Consider the following 17484-nt stretch of genomic DNA (forward strand, 5'->3'; position numbering starts at 1 on the left):
ATCAGTGCTGGGACCGCAGCTTTTTACAATATATGTTAATGATATAGAAGTAATAACATTACCAAATTTGCTGATGATACTAAGCTGGGTGGCAGGGTGAAATGTGAGGAGGATGTTAGGAGATTACAGGGTGACCTGGACAAGTTAGGTGAGTGGTCAGATGCATGGCAGATGCAGTTTAATGTGGATAAATGTATGGTTATCCACTTTGGTAGCAATAACAGGAAGGCAGATTACTACCTAAGTGGAATCAATTTAGGTAAAGGGACAGTACAAAGAGATCTGGGTGTTCTTGTACACCAGTCAATGAAGGTAAGCATGCAGGTACAGCAGGTAGTGAAGAAGGCTAATAGCATGCTGGCCTTCATAACAAGAGGGATTGAGTGTTGAAGCAAAGAGGTTCTTCTGCAGCTGTACAGGGCCCTGGTGAGACCGCACCTGGAGTACTGTGTGCAGTTCTGGTCTCCAAATTTGAGGAAAGACATTCTGGCTATTGAGGGAGTGCAGCGTAGGTTCACGAGGTCAATTCCTGGAATGGTGGGATTACCTTACACTGAAAGACTGGAGCGACTGGGCTTGTATACCCTTGACTTTAGAAGACTGAGAGGGGATATGATTGAGACATATAAGATTATTAAAGAATTGGACATTCTGGAGGCAGGAAACATCTTTCCGCTGATGGGTGAGTCCCGAACCAGAGGACACAGCTTAAAATTACGGGGTAGACCATTTAGGACAGAGATGAGGAGAAATCTCTTCACCCAGAGAGTGGTGGGTGTGTGGAATGCTCTGCCCCAGAAGGCAGTGGAGGCCCAGTCTCTGGATCCATTTAAGAAAGAGTTGGATAGAACTCTCAAGGATTGTGGAATCAAGGGTTATGGAGATAAGGCAGGAACAGGATACTGATTAAGGATGATCAGCCATGATCATATTGAATGGTGGTGCAGGCTCAAAGAGCAGAATAGCCTACTCCTGCACCTATTGTCTATTGTCTAAGTCAAGTAAAGAATAGAGGCTCCAGCTCACTTTCCCAAAAAGGATGTTAGTAAGTCAGTGATTACTTACAGTGTGGAAACAGGCCCTTCGGCCCAACAAGTCCACACCGTCCCATCGAAGCGCAACCCACCCTTTCCCCTACATTTACCCCTTTACCCAACACTACGGGCAATTTAGCATGGCTAATTTACCTGCACATCTTTGGACTGTGGGAGGAAACCGGAGCACCCGGAGGAAACCCACGCAGACACGGGGAGAATGTGCAAACTCCACACAGTCAGTCACCTGAGTAGGGAATTGAACCCGGGTCTCTGGCGCTGTGAGGCAGCAGTGCTAACCACTGTGCCACCATGCCGCCCCAAAGAGAATAAAAATCTTACTGTTGCTATTAAAATTCTGATTAAAATTTTATGTCAAAAAAACCTTGAAAAGTGATAGTGAGCATGTGCATCTTAATGATTTACCAGAAGAGATCCTTTCTCCACAGTGACAGGATAATTTGGTGATGTAGGTCAAGGGATAAATAGTGACCAGCACCTCAAGGAGAACTCTTGTTTCCTTCTTCAAACTAACCACATGGGAACCTTTACCTCAGAGGGAAAACTAGGCGTCAGTTGAATATCTCAAATGACAGGCCATATGGTGTAGCACCCCCTGGAGTGGGCTTGAGCCCCAGGACCATCTGACTGAGAAGAGAGAGTGCTGCTCGCTGAGGTCACAGTTGACGCCAACATGGCCACTCGCAACCATGTTGGGCTTGCAAGCCTCAAAGGAAACCTCACTTCAGAAGGAAAAGGGAATATTGCTCAGTCTTGCTGCTCTGGTACTGAGGAAGGGAGGGTAAGCAGCGTGCTGGTACATGATTATTTTGCATTCCTCGCTGAAATTGATCTGACATTTTAGACAATATCAAGGATGGAGTAATTGTGGGTCAGTAATATGGAGAAAAGCCAGCTGCCGATGGTTATGGGAGCTGGACTCTCCAGGACCTTGGCAATCTGTTTCATTCTCCTCCTCCTGCTCCTTACGGCTGTTCAAGGCGACACGCTGCTTCTTTTCAAATTGCACACACCTCGCACAGCCTGAATCAGCAACCCCGACAGCAAAGGTGCAAACACAAAGAAGCTTTTCGATCACCAGAGCCGACTCCTTTTTCTCCCCTGTCTCTTCCTCTTCACTCACTCATCCCTCAAAGGTAACACAGCTGACAACCAGCTCACAGGAAAACTAACCAAGTCTGTAACCCGAGCCGCTGAGAAAGTCCCAAAATCAGACATTTACATCCGGATTGACTTTTTGTTATTAATTTTTTGAGTTGTAACAAATGACAGAGGTACAATGTATTACTGCTTAGTCGCTTGAAATATTTATTTTGAACATTTGATAAGTTCTTTGTGGTGTAATTGTTGCCTGACAAAGTGAAGGATGATATTTGCTGAGGAAGTAAGTGTTTCCCATTTTCTCACCATCCGACCGACAGAGAATACAGCATGGTTTGTGTGTGAGGTGGAGATATTATTCGACGTATATCGCAAACAGCCCCATGAAGGTGGTCCCTACACCTTCAAAGTTACCTTTCAATTCCCCATGTTGCAGACACTAGTGCTCTTTATCCTAATCATGGTTTGTACTCCAGCTTTACGTCCTCCATCCACACTTCTGTTACCTCTAGACTCAGGATTCAAATTCCCTCTTGGCCGCTGTCCTATTTTCCATTCTCTATCTACATTGGAAATTCTAGTGTGCATTTGCTGCCAATCCTGTTCACCCTACAGCAAATTGCATTGGGTTTAAAGTTCTCATCCCTTTCTCCATTTTCAAACATCTCTTTGGCTTCACTCCTTTTAGGAATAGAACATCTTCCAGTCTTACAATCTTTCAAGATCTTGGTATCCTTCCACATTGGGCCTCTTAATCGTGTCCTGTTTTAGTCACTACACCACTGATAGGCATGCCTCAGATGCCTAGGCTATAATCACTAGAATTCTATGCGGCTCTCTGCTTCGACCCTTCCTCTGAGCAAGCTTTTAGTCATCGGAACTAAGATCACCGTACGTTGCGCGATGTCAGTTTTTTTTATTGTAGAGAATCTTGAACTGTCTCACTGTACTGAAGGTGGTGGATAAATACCAACATTCTGTGTCCACCAAGATCTGGGTGAGAAAGTCTGACTGAGCTATCTCGCATGGGCGCCAGTTTCCTTCCGATTCTGGGAACCTGTCAGCTGTGTGTTGACTCCACACGCACACCTGCATTTCTCAGTTCAACAGCAGAACTGTGGGCCTGTTTTGTGTACAAATGAGGGCCAGTCCATACACAACGGGCTAAAACTGAACGCCTTCATTCTCTTAGAGTCATCAGAACCTAACTAGTGTGTCACTCACCCTTTGTCTCCACCCCAGTTTATGACCCTGAGCAAATGCAGCCCAATGCATGCATTGGAATTTGTATGTAGGATACCTAAACAAGATTTCCAGATCCCCCCCTCACTTCCCTCACTGTCAGAAAATCTTTTGCAGATTATTATTTGGACTGTGGATTGTTCATGGGATTATAATGGTTCCCTTTTGTTTTAACTCTGTCAGGGCGAGTGTGCGAATTTCATCTGCCTGATTGAGCCCTGGAACCGAACTCACCTCTACGTCTGTGGGAGTGGAGCCTATCACCCTATCTGCACCTATGTGAACAGGGGCCGTAAGGCAGAGGTAAGCTGATACTGTTAAAGTACTAGATGTTCCCTCACCACCGAAGAATGCTCCTTTACACAGGAACTACTCAATATTAAAGATCCATTTTGTTTACCTTCCACCAACGTGACAAATCACACGATGAAATAGTAGTGGAGTGTTTGTCTACAATAAACCCAGGAGAGCTAGGTGGTGCAGTGGTAATGTCCCCATGTCTGAGATACCACTTTCTCCAGAGATGTGCAATAATAATTTCCCTGAATGGGTTGATTATAATAGATGCAGATTTGGGCCAGAATTTGGGACAGGGGTCCTGTCCACGAGCTACAGGTTCATTTCATTCCTATGGAAAAGGCACAACACCACCTAGATGCTGTCAGGCACTCAGCTGGCCAGGGGATTTAGGACCCCAGAGACAGTAATCCCATCCTCTGAGAGCTATAGGTCATTCAGAGGCCAGCAGCTGCCCATTGCCAGCAATGCCACTAATCATCGTTCAAAGCCCAGCCAAAGGTGGATGCAGGTGCCACGTGAGTCACATTAAACCATAAGCATTAGGAAGAGGAGTAGGCCATTCAGCCCCTCATGCCTGCTCCACCATTTAATAGGCTGACCTGAAATTCCTTACTTTCCAATTTCTTACATGTTCCTGTAACCCTTGATTCCCCAACTGATCAAGTATCTATCTATCTCAGGAACTCTGCCCCCACAAATCTCTGTGGCAAGGAGTTCCAAAGACTATCAATCCTCTAAGAGATGAAATTCTTCCACGTGTCCATCTTAAGTTGGTGCCCTTTTATTCTGAGACTACGCCCTTTGGTCAGAGACCCTTCCTTGAGGAGAAACATCCTCTCAGCATTTACCCTGTCAATCCCTGTACGAATCTTCAATAAGATCACCTTTCATTCTTCTAAAGTTAAATACCAAATTCTGAAGGGATCAGAGATGATGAGTGTCAAGTGGCTTATTAATAAGGTTGATTGGCATCTGCCAAGTAGCTAAGCAGGATTTCTGTGTTGGGTCCTGTGAGAGAAAGTCAGGGTGGATGGGCCAGGATGGGGTGGTCGTGGTGCATAGTTGTCTTTTCTTCTGAAGCACACTCCATAACTATGATGTATTTGATCTTAAAATTGCTTGTTTACACTGTCCTAAGATGATTTTTTTTTAAAAAGAAACCAGTTTACATAAGAATGAACTGACCCTGTCTGCTTCCACTGTCTCCCGAGGAAGCCAACTGCATAGATGTACAGCTTCTTCACCAAAGTTCCAGCTGGTTCATTTTGATTTTAATTCCAATCAGTTGCAGATGCTGTCCTCCAGTTCTACTGACCTAGACAAAGTGAAGTCACCTTTTCTTGGTCCACATATCACTACTCGTGTGAAAATCCTAAAAGCAGCAATCCAATCCCATTTCAAACTTCTCTTTTTAACTGAGCACATGTTTGATTTACACAATTGTTTCTCATACTCCAGGCTGTCCATCACCTCAATCACTCTGGTTGCTCTCTTCTGTATCCAGTGTCCCTTTTGTGCTGTAGTGACCACAATGTACTAAAGAATCTAAGTGCAATCATATCAATAGTTTATAAAGTGACCTGCAAAAATCATCCATTAAGCTCAATAATGTATACCTGGTGTTCTTTACTCACTGTCAACTTGGAGTTGGTTTAGCTCCAATCCAATTGGCTGGATTGTTGGTTTACAGAGTATTATGATGCCAACAGTTTGGGTTCAATTCTCATCATTGATTAGATTACTTACAGCGTGGAAACAGGCCCTTTGGCCCAACAAGTCCACACTGACCCATTCCCCTCAAACTATGGGCAATTTAGCTAACCTGCACATTTTTGGACTGTGGGAGGAAACCCACACAGACATGGGGAGAATGTGCAAACTACACACAGACAGTTGCCTGAGACGGGAATTGAACCCAGGTCTCTGGCGCTATAAAGCAGCAGTGCTAGCCACCGTGCCACCCTGGCTCGTGGTTACCATAAACGACTTTCCTCCTCACCTGAGGTCATAGAGTCATAGAGATGTACAGCATGGAAACAGACCCTTTGGTCCAACCTGTCCATGCCAACCAGATATCCCAACCCAATCTAGTCCCACCTGCCAGCACCCGGCCCATATCCCTTTAAACCCTTCCTATTCATATACCCATCCAAATCCCTTTTAAATCTTGCAATTGTACCAGCCTCTACCACATCCTCTGGCAGCTCATTCCATACACGTACCACCCTCTGCAGGCAAAAGTTGCCCCTTAGGTCTCTTTTATATTCTTTCCCCTCTCACCCTAAACCTATGCCCTCTAGTTCTGGATTCCCCGACCCCAGGGAAAAGACTTTGCCTATTTACCTTATCCATGCCCCTCATAATTTTGTAAACCTCTGAAAGGTCACCCCTCAGCCTCTGACACTCCAGGGAAAACAGCCCTAGCCTGTTCAGCCTCTCCCTATAGTTCAAATCCTCCAACCCTGGCAACATCCTTGTAAATCTTTTCTGAACCCTTTCAAGTTTCACAACATCTTTCCGATAGGAAGGAAACCAGAAGTGCACGCAATATTCCAACAGTGGCCTAACAAATGTCCTGTACAGCCTCAACATGACCTCCCAACTCCTGTACTCAGTACTCTGACCAATAAGGAAAGCATACCAAACGCCTTCTTCACTATCCTATCTACCTGTGACTCCACTTTCATGGAGCTATGAACCTGCACTCCAAGGTCTCTTTGTTCAGCAACACTCCCTAGGACCTTACCATTAAGTGTATAAGTCCTGCTAAGATTTCCCAAAATGCAGCACCTCGCATTTATCTGAATTACACTCCATCTGCCACTTCTCAGCCCATTGGCCCATCTGGTCCAGATCCTGTTGTAATCTGAGGTAACCCTCCTCGCTGTCCACTACACCTCCAATTTTGGTGTCATCTGCAAACTTACTAACTGTACCTCTTATGCTCGCATCCAAATCATTTATGTAAATGACAAAAAGTAGAGGACCCAGCACTGATCCTTTCTGGTGGCTCTCAGGTTAAATCACCACTAGTTGTTCTCTTTAATGAGAGAGCAGCCCCTATGGTCTGGTAAGACTATGACAACACAACTCACTGCCCCAAGCATCATTGTAATAACTTCAAATTGGGGAGATGTGTGATAGCCTAGTGATATTATTGCTAGACAATAAATCCAGGAGACTCAGCTATTGTTTTGGTTCGATTCCCTCCAAGGCAGATGGTGAAATTTAAATAGAATTTTTAAAAAACTTGATTGTTGGACAAGCCCACTTGGTTCACTAATGTCCTTCAGGGAAGGAAATCTGTCTTTCTTACCTGGTCTGGCCTCATGTGACTCCAGACCCCACAGCAATGTGGTTGTGAGCCACTCCATAGTATCAATCGCCACAAAGTCTCAACAAAGAAATTAAACCAGGTGGACCACTTGGCATCTATCCAGGTTCTGCAAAAGACAACAGCAGAAACAACCCTACAAGGTTCTCCTTATTGACATCTGGGGGTTAGTGCCAAACTTTGGAGAGCTAGTCAAGTAACAGCCTGACGTAGTCTTACTTACAAAATCAATACTTACAATGTCCCAGGCACCACCATCACGATCCCTGGATATGTCCAGTCCCACCGGCAGGACAGACTCAGCAGGAGTGGATGCACAGGAGTATTCAGTGAGGAGGGAGTTGCCCTGCGAGTCCTCCATATTGGTTCAGGATCCAATAAAGTCTCATGGCTTCATGGAGGATTTCAATGTCACCACCAAGCGTGGCTCAGCAGCAGCACTACTGATCGAGCTGGTCAGGTCCTAAAGGATAGTGCTGCTCAACTGTGCCTCTGATAAGTAGTGAAGAACCAACGAGTGGGGAAAAACATACTTGACCTCATCCTTATCAATCTGCCAATCCAAACTCACAACCACTTCCATCTAGAGGACAAGGGTAGCAGATACATGGGAAGACCACCTGCAAGTTCCCCTCCAAACCACTCACCATCCTGACTTGGAAATATATCAGCTTTCCTTCACTGTCGCTGGATCAAAATCCTGGAATTCCCTCCCTAATGGCATTGTGGGTCTATGGGTCAACCTACAGCAGGTGGACTGCAGCGATTCAAGAAGGCAGCTCACCACCACCTTCTGAAGGGCAACTCGGAGCAAGCAACAAATGTTGGGCCCAGGCAGCGATGCCCACATCCCATGAGTGAATGAATGAATAAATAAAAATTATTCAGCACCTAATTTCATTCATTTTTCCATGCATTGTATTTTTTTTCCACTTTTCTTATAATCATCCTTCCTTAGATCCTTTTGAGTTTTTTTGTCCTGTACATTGAATTTTTATCTTCCACCTATCTGCCCAATTCACATATACATTCAAATTCCTGTATTGCCATCCTTGTGGTTCCATCAGTGGACTAACTTCATATCTATAGTAAAATATTTCCATAAATATCTGCTTACATTAGTTTTGATATTGGCCTTTCCATGAAACCTTGTGTGTAAATCCTTACTGAAATCTAAGAACATCTTCTGCCTTATTGCTATTGTGTTCTTTTGTCACCTTCTCAAACAGCTAATTAAATTAAGTATGTCAATGCATCCTTTTATTCATTTGCACAATGTGACCATTGTTGGCTAGGCCAGCATTTATTGTCCATCTCTAATTGTCTAGAGGGCAATTAAGGGTCAACCACAATGCTATGGATTTACCAGGCCAGGTAAAGAGGGCAGATTCCTCCTTTAAATGACATTATTGAGCCAAATGGTGTGTCAATCAATTGGTCATCATTGGAGAAGTTCTTTTTTTATCAAAAATTAAATGCAAATTTCACCTTCTGGGTTTAAACCCATGCCTTCACAACATTAATCCAGCAGTCTATATTCCAAAAAAAATGCCCAAAGTACTACGGATGCTGGAAGTCACAAAAAAACCCAGAAATTGATGGAAAAACTCAGCAGGTCTGGTAGCATCTGTGGAAAGAGAGCAGTGTTAACTTTTCAGGTCATTGTTTTTTTCCAGCAATTTCTGTTTTTAAGACTAGATTACTAGTCCGGTAACATCTCCATAACATCACTATCCAAATTGTCCAAGATGAAAGGAGGCCATTTTTTCGGAAAGAAATCCAGGTAGTTCCGGTGCTCTGTTCTTCCCCTACACCATTCCAACTTCTTTAGCCTTATCAGGTAGTTCGCTCCAAATTTTAACCACTTGTAACATTAAACAGTTATTCCTCATCCTATCTCTAAGTATTTTAATTACCTTAAGCTGCGCCCTCACATTGACCACTGGAAACAACTTCTGTTTATTTACATTCTCTGAACCTCTCACAATTTCAAACACCTCTATTGGATCTCCACTTAGCCTTCTCTGCTTTAAGGAAAATAATCCAAGCTGTAGTCTCAGACTCCCTACTGGCTGTTCATTGATTCCCGTCAGAATTCTCCACAATCATAGTCTATGCAAAATTGGTCTCCACTACACTCAATGTACTGTGTCATTTTATCAGGTCTGTCAGCCTGATCTCCTTATTTTTGAAATTTTATATTTGTACTTTCTCCCTTTTCTTTTCTTTTAGGTTTCCCTGCAGTATCCACTGTTCACTGGACAGCAGGTAAACCTGCTCACAAGCCTCCCCTCTCTGCTATTTATTGCACAAAGATTTGTGAGACAACCCTACTTCTGCCCTTACAGCCTTTCTGCCACTTCCCCCCATCCCTTTGGACAAGTAACTGATCTTTGGAGGACATTTGCCAGCGCTCAATGCTTACTGTAGGCTTGGGGCCTAGTCTCTACTCAGTATCTAGGCCTCTGCTTTCAGGCTACTCCCTGTTGAGTGCCTAGCTGGCTTTCATTCAGGGCTCCCTTTAACAACGAGGCAGCTTGCCCCTTTTGTGGGTCGATTCTGAAAAGTTGCTTGCCATTATCCAGATATTCATATGAAACTTTTCTCCTACCCAACATGTGACTAGCACTTTCAAACTTCCCAAGATAAGAGAGGTGATTTTGTTTCTCTTTGGGACGACCAACTCCAATCCATCTCTGAGTACAGGGCAGGTGAAACACACTAAACTTTAATGGATGCGACTAGGTTCTAACTGTGCAGGTACAATGGACAGAATGGCCTCCCTCTGCACCATATTAATTCGGTGATTCAGGGATTCAAATGCAGCTTAACCTGGTGAGCTGCTGGGGACATTAGCCTCAGCATATCACACACCCAAGCGCAGTATACTCCTTTTCAGGGACTTGCATTGGAAAATGAAATGAGAACAGGAATATAGACCCCAATCTCCAATATCTGAATCCCAACACATTCTGACTGTACTACCTGGAGAGCAGTGACCAGGAGTCCTCTGAGCTAAAAGCAAATCAACATGTGGTGGTGTATAAATTATCCAAATTATCTATCGGATAATCAAGTCTGGTGCAGGACTTGAATCGTTAGCTTCTTTCTAGAGTTTAGACAAAGGACGGGAGATCTAATTGAGGTCCATACGATGCTACAGAGGATTGACAAAGTAGATGTTGAGAGGATTCGGGGCAATCTAGAATGAGAAGTCATTGTTTTAGGATAATGGGGTGGCAGATTTAAAACAGAGATGAGGGGTAGTTATTTCTCTCAAAGGGTCACAAATCTTCGGAATTCACTACCCCAGAGTGCAGTGGGTGCTGGCTAATTGAATACATTTAAAGAGGTAGGTGGGTTTGTAATTAGTAACCGGTTGAAGGGAAATGGGGAGCAGGCAGAAGAGTGGAGTTAAAGCTAAGATGAGATCAACCACGGTCGTGTTAAATGATGGAGCAGGCCCAAGGGGCTGAAGGGCCCGCTCCTACTCCTAGTTCTTATGTTCTTGTCTGATCCAAACTGTACCACAAACCGTCTCACTACCTACCATGTAGAGGATGGGCCCCTGGTCCAACAGAACTCCTCCTGTTTCCCCATGAACTTCATGCCAGTGCACTTGGCATGCCTTAGGTATGAGATCAGGGGCAAAGATCGGGACAATTGCCCGATGAAACTGGCATCTGTGAGATTGAATAGTATGAATGATTAACTGGATAGAAATTCTGTAGGTGAACAGATACCTCTTAGGCAGTCCAAGGGTGCAATTTCCATCCATAAGCCACACAGTACCAGGCTGAAATCAAGCATCAACATGTACCCAGTATGCAATGTACATGGGCGAGTGTCAATGGAGATGTATCTGAACTGTAAGGTGTGTGGTGTTGGTTTTTTGCCCAGTACGGGGTATAGATACCTAATGTTGGCAGAGACCAGCATGAGCTAAGCTCAGCACCAGACTCGAGCAAAATTCCAACTTCAATGAGTCTGGATCCAACGCATGTTTCCCTTCAGCTCACAGCTCTCAAGAGAGGAATGAAATGAAGCTTCTTATCAGCTGCATGTTTCTTTTCCCCAGGCCCTACCTTTTCTTTCTCTTTCATTTGGCATCTCACAGGTGGTTTTAGAGCAGAGTGGGAGAAATTGCCATGGGTTCATGCAGAATTTAAAAGCGAGTCACCTCTAATCAAGGGTAGGGTTGGATGTTCCCACACAATTGTCACGAATGCATCTGGAAATCCTGTGTCATCGGGTGTGTTTCCACAGACCTGTGTATTGGTAACAGTTACTGCTCGGACCCGTGCTAACCACTCCGCGTTTTGCTGAAGGTGGCCAACACCTTGCCTGCGACCGTGCGAAATACCACACTGGTCAGCCTGTTCTGATTCAAGTGCGCGCTGCCAACTGAGGTGTTGTACTCTCACTAGGTGTTCACACGAGAAAGCAAGGTGCTGTCCAGTCATTGGTCCCTGACTGAGGAGATCAGTGCAAATCCTTGGAGGAGCTTCAGAAAGCTCAGTGCAAGGGGAGTAGAAATCCTGGCTCTCCTTGGTCATTCTTCTCTGGTTACAGTGAGTGAGCCAGCAGCCTCTTTTCCCAGTGGCTTCTGGGATTTGCTGTCAAGTTTATATTTCTCTTTTTCTCTCTCCCCTCTCTTACATGTTTGACAATTTTTGAAACTGGAGAACTAGTGACAATAGGATGGAATGTCATAAGTGCAGTGAATATTACTCTTCAGGGATCCAGGCCAGGGGTAGATCTGACAAGCTCTCTGATTCACCAAGACAAGTGCACCATCGTTTGCCTTGGAGACAGAGGGAAAAAAAAAATCATTATTAGATGATGGATGGCGCGTGGGTGTTGGGAAAAGCCTAAGAACACAGCAAACCAATCCCTCACCCGTCACCCCTCAGCCTTTTTACGCTGTGTGTTATGTTTAGTGTAATCGTTCAGTGTAATCTCATCCCAGGGCCCCCATCACCAGAATCCATTTACAGGAGGTACGTCAGTACAGCTTCAAAATATATCAGCATTTGCAAATCTAACATTCAGAGCCAATAAGCAAAGACCAGCGAGTGAATGCAGATACAATCATTCAACCTCCAGCAAAATGTCAGAGACAAACCATCAAGAACCCATACACTTCTTACACCTACCCTTAAACCAGCAGGGAGCACAGATACAGTCCATCCACCTCTAATAACCTGTCAAATCGAATTCCTCACCTTCCTACTAAACCACTGATCCAATCTCCAATCATTGCAGCCTTGCTAAACTTAAGAAATTCAGACATTACTCCTTGTAAACCAGCAAGGAGTACGACCACCCCTGTCCAATCCCTGTCCAATCTGTAACAATAAGCAATCTCTTTCAAACGGTTACGGAATACCTAAGGAAGGCATCAGAATGCTAGGATTCTACCACATTCATTCAGAAAAGTGTTGAAAATTTAGTTCAACCTGGAAGAGGTGGAAGACCTTTAATCCTTGAGCACAGGCTGGATTCTGGGTATTATCAAGAATGTTGAATCCCCCAAACAGATCAAACTTTATTTTGACTGCAGGCAATCTCTTACAGTTATGGACAGAGTATAGCCCATGCTTCGTCATAGCAGTATCTCTTCTCTGATGTCTTCACCCTGGAGGCAATTAAACTCTGATGTCAAATAGTGGCCGATATATAAATCTTTTTATAGACTGCCATGCGTAGAGATAAAGTTTCTAAAATATGTGGTGCTTTGACTGATAAAATTGTCTTTGACAGCTTTATTGAAAGCAGATTAGAAACTGAGTGGGGGCATATTAAAAATGGGAGTTTAACATTTTCTCTCTAGTGACAGAGCAAGGGATGATGTGTTGCATTATTCCATAAGGACTTGGCTACACAGAGGGTATTTTTGCGGGAGTCTATTTTAATGAGCAATGAATACTAGAGGTGGTAGACTGTCCACTGGCTGGATGGTTGGAGGAGGAAACACTGTGTTACTTTAACAAAATAATGGGATCGGTTTTACAATTTAGCGTTTCCCTAGAGCGAGGGTTCACACAAAGGTCTCGCGTATATTGAGAATGCAGTCACAGAGGTCGGCATGCCTCATTCGTTGCCTGCACCATTTTGCATCCAATTAATGGATAGAAAATTGTGCATGGCAGCAAATCAGCTGCATTGACCCATTTGTTCATATTTCCGACATGTGCTCCTGCTGTGCGAAGCTCCATTTCCAGAACATTAACTCATGAAATTTATTGAGGAATAAGTTACTAAAGAGGTATTTGTACAATTTGCCTGTTGTATGCAGCATCTATAGACACTCTGCTGTGTTGCAGCGTATGTTTAATATGGAGCATTATTAAGAAGATGGATTCTATAGTTTCTCTAGCACAGGAGGCAGAAACCAATCTCTGCTATCTTACAGTTTTACTATAAAAGAGTTTAACAAGTTGTTTTTTTTTGTTATCTCTCTCTCTCTCTCTCTCTCCTCAATCTCTTTCTTTCTTACCTCTATCTCTGGCTGTTTCACTTTCTCAGGATTACATCTTCCATCTGGAACCAGGAAAAGTCGAATCAGGCAAGGGCAAGTGCTCCTATGACCCCAAGCTTGACAGTGTGTCATCATTAATTAGTGAGTGTTTCACTACTCTTCCTCGACTCCGCTGGTTTTATTGACAGGTCTAGGGCAGCAAAGGAAGGGGAAGTTAAAGACTTGTGAAGGGGGTGTTGTCGGCAGTGGGAAGGTGGGTGGGTGGTCAGGCAAGTTATCCTGCAGCAAACAACTGATCCCACAGGAACAGTTCAAGTAACTTTCAACGTGAGTCACTGTCACTGGACAGATTGAAGGCGATTGGACTGGTATGTCAGTCACAAACAATGTTATTGTGATTGTTTGTGTGTGCTTGATCAACTCCGAATGCCCTTAACTCATCTAATGTCATTGTTGAGAATTAAGGCCCATTCACAGTTGAACACCTGGAATGCAGACTGGAATTTGCAGCAACGGGAAGATTTTCATTCCAGATGTGCACCCTGGTTCATGTTTTGAATTCCTTTAGCTTGCCTTAGCATCCTTTGTGTGCAGTGTCACCCCCAACTCTACCCCACTGCCGCCACCACCCCCCCCCCCCACTCACCATCTCTACACCAGAAAGTAACTTCTGAAGTATAACATTTGGTGGAAAAATACAATTACAATTTTCTTCACCTTCAGCTGATTCGCAGTGGGCTTTTTCTAGTTTCTACAACCTCACCAATGTGACCATCTTCTCCCCAGGCTTGAGTCTCAGCAGATCATTCAACCATGTGGCGTAGTCTGACAATTTCCTCCCTCTACACTCGTACAGACAGATTCCAGCAAGGGTCACTGGATAACATTCAAGAGCAATGATCTGTGTGGAATTCTCTCCTCCCTGCCTCCTCCCCCCCCCCCCCCCCCTTCAAAGTGTTTCTGATTTATGGAACACAGAGGATATTTGCTGTGTCCACACTGAGATTAGTTAAATCAGAACCAAATTGGGGATCGGATTAAATTTGTAAGCATTCTGACGACCGTAGCTCACGTTCAACACTAAAATGGTTCACTCATCAGCTGAGCACTGCGAGATAGCTTCCTTACTCATCTCTGGACAATATTGTTCGTGGGCATGAGTTTCTGTCCCTTTCAATGTTGGCTCCTCATTCTGCATTGTGTAGCCAAATGACCATTTGCCTGCTGTCCTCAGGCATTCTGAGAGGGAATGAACAGAATATCCTCTTCTCATTCCCCATTTGGTTGTGTTCTTAACTAGATTAAAAATGCAGAAAATGCTCCGAATGTATAAAGAAGGTATGATAAGTGGAGACACTAGCTGACATTTTGCATGTTTAGACCACATATGAAGACATCAACACCCCAAAACATTGGCCATTCTTTTCAAATGCTACCTGACTTGCTTTATATTTACAGCGTAATAGTTTCTAAAAATCATTTTTCTGTAAGTGGGGCTAATGGTGTGTTGTCTCCATTACTTTTGATTTGGCCATTCAAGAGTTAATCAGTTTGAAATGTTAGTGATGGGGCACTGTCCCATGTTTTATTTTGCATCAAGCATTTACCTAAAGAATTCCAAAGGACTTCCCCACACTTCAGCCATGAGCGAGATCATGTCTTTAGCATCATTTAACAGGGCCAGGCGGGCAGTTGTGTTCTGTCCTGCAAGCTTTCATTTCTGGCTAAGGTTGCCCAAATTTACTTCACTCAAAGCATGTGCAAAGCCAAGTCTTTGAGTTACCTCAGTCCAAACTGTATTAAAAAAACCAGGATGCCACAGCTGAAAGCTCAGTGCGTCAGTACCCATTCCTGTACACTCCTTTCAAGATTGAATGCAGAATTCAATGTGATTTTTTTCTTGGAAAGAGAAATAATGTGATGTATCACTTTCCTAGATTGCAGTTTGGTTCAATGCATTGAGTGTAGTCAGAGAGACAAAGGAATAAACAGTACTGAGGGCCAATAGTGAGGACTAAGAGGCTATCCATTTTTACACTTACTGTGCATGAATTAAGGAGATTGCTTTTGGCTTGCTTGTAATTGAATCCGCAGCCACTTATTCTTCAAGTACTTCCATTTGAACGTTAGTGTTGTAAGCTGGGTGCTGAGGTTAGTTTGCTGCATTAGCTCAATTTAATTCCCTTCCCCCTCCACCATACTCTACCTCAGTCTGATACTTTGTTCCCTCTCGGCAGACGGTGAGCTCTATGCAGGCGTCTACATTGACTTCATGGGCACTGACGCTGCCATTTTTCGCACCATGGGCAAGCAGACAGCCATGCGGACCGACCAGTACAATTCCCGCTGGCTGAATGGTGAGTGAGCGACACTACTGATTGTGTTCTAGAATTACACAAACAAAAAAGGAGACCTCAGTGGCCCAGATTGGAAGAAACCCCTTTCGCAGTGCCTCTCAGCCTTGCAGTCTCAACCTTGCCACATTGCATGGGCTCTGCAGCACCCCCACAGACTGAACCCCCTTCTTGAGGGCAATTAGGGATGGGTAATACATGGCAGCCCTCACCAGGGGCAACTGCATCCCATGACAGAATTATAAAAAATAAAAGTCCAGGTAAGAATTGAACATTAGAAGACCATGACCAAAGTATGGTGGTAAATGTAAGGACTGAGGGATTTTGCTGGAGAAAGAAATTGAAAGTAGATAGTAGGCTCTTCACCAATTTGCCGATGAAGAGGCAGTACCCCAAAAGCTAGTGCTTCCAAATAAACCTGTTGGACTATAACCTGGTATTGTGTGATTTCTAACTTTGTACACCCTAGTCCAACATCGGCACCTCCCATTAGTTACAATTTCCTTGTCATAGTTTATAAGCTAACTACACAAAAGACTGTTCTAAAGTCAGGCCTGTGGTCAAGTTGTTGAATTAATCCTTATACATGATCTTTAAGTTAACTGACACAGCAGTTGTATGACTGCACACAAATTGTTCGTCAGCATATGGGAGATTCACTTCACTAAATAGGGCAAGGGTTAAACACCTAAAAATATCAAATCACCTAATCAACACCTGAAAAGCCACAGCATAACAAAGCTACAGGCCAAGTGCTGGAAAATGATATTAGAAGAGGTGGAGACAAAAACAGAAACTGCGGGTTCTGAGGAAGGGTCACCCGACCCGAAACATTAACACTGATTTCTATACACTGATGCTGCCAGACTTGCTGAGCTTTTCCAGCAATTTCTGTTTTTGTCTCTGATTTATAGTATCCATAGTTCTTTCAGTTTTTATTTAGGAGAGGTGGATGCCTGGTGATCAGCACAGATGCAATGGGCTGAAGGGCTTCATTTCATGCTGTAAAAACTCAATGACTATGAAACTATATGCACATAAGTCTGTAGTTCCATCTTATTCAGCAGTCACTATGAGGTATAACCTTTTGATTCATCAGGGGCAAGTCTTAATTAGGAACTATCTAATTCTTTTTATTTAGTATAGTGAGGATTACTCATAACCTAATTATGTGGAATTCCTGTTTCTTCAGCAAAGTGAAGGGTGGCACGGTGGCACAGTGGTTAGCACTGCTGCCTCACAGCGCCAGAGACCTGGGTTCAATTCCCACCTCAGGTATCTGTCTGTGTGGAGTTTGCACATTCTCCCCATGTCTGCGTGGGTTTCCTCCAGGTGCTCCGGTTTCCTCCCACAATCCAAAGATGTGCAGGTCAGGTGAATTGGCCATGCTAAATTGCCTTAGTGTTAGGTACGGGGTAAATGTAGGGGTATAGGTGGGTTGCAGGTCGGTGTGGACTTGTTGGGCCGAAGGGCCTGTTTCCACACTGTAAGTAATCAAAGGTTACTATCTACACGACTGTGCAGTGTCCCTGGATTTTGTTTTTCTCTCTGGCAGAGTATGATTCATTCATTTGTTATTTCTGTCAGTGGGATTCACCAGTTTTGTGATCCACCCGG

The 17484-nt window shown here is 44.0% G+C and overlaps 1 protein-coding gene across 3 annotated transcripts in view; it reads left to right on the forward strand.

Annotated features, from left to right (window-relative positions):
* sema3fb (sema domain, immunoglobulin domain (Ig), short basic domain, secreted, (semaphorin) 3Fb) overlaps nt 1-17484 on the forward strand; it is a 257392-nt gene that overhangs the window by 173033 nt on the left and 66875 nt on the right. For 2 of the 3 annotated variants that reach the window (XM_072581928.1, XM_072581930.1), the window contains exons 5-8: nt 3582-3701; nt 9265-9300; nt 13561-13654; nt 15751-15870. In XM_072581928.1, the coding sequence (XP_072438029.1) occupies nt 3582-3701; nt 9265-9300; nt 13561-13654; nt 15751-15870 (370 nt within the window). The remainder of the gene's footprint in view (nt 1-3581; nt 3702-9264; nt 9301-13560; nt 13655-15750; nt 15871-17484) is intronic. The other variant, XM_072581931.1, reaches the window with a different exon arrangement.

Source organism: Chiloscyllium punctatum, chromosome 12, assembly GCF_047496795.1.
Source record: "Chiloscyllium punctatum isolate Juve2018m chromosome 12, sChiPun1.3, whole genome shotgun sequence".
Lineage (NCBI taxonomy): Eukaryota > Metazoa > Chordata > Chondrichthyes > Orectolobiformes > Hemiscylliidae > Chiloscyllium > Chiloscyllium punctatum.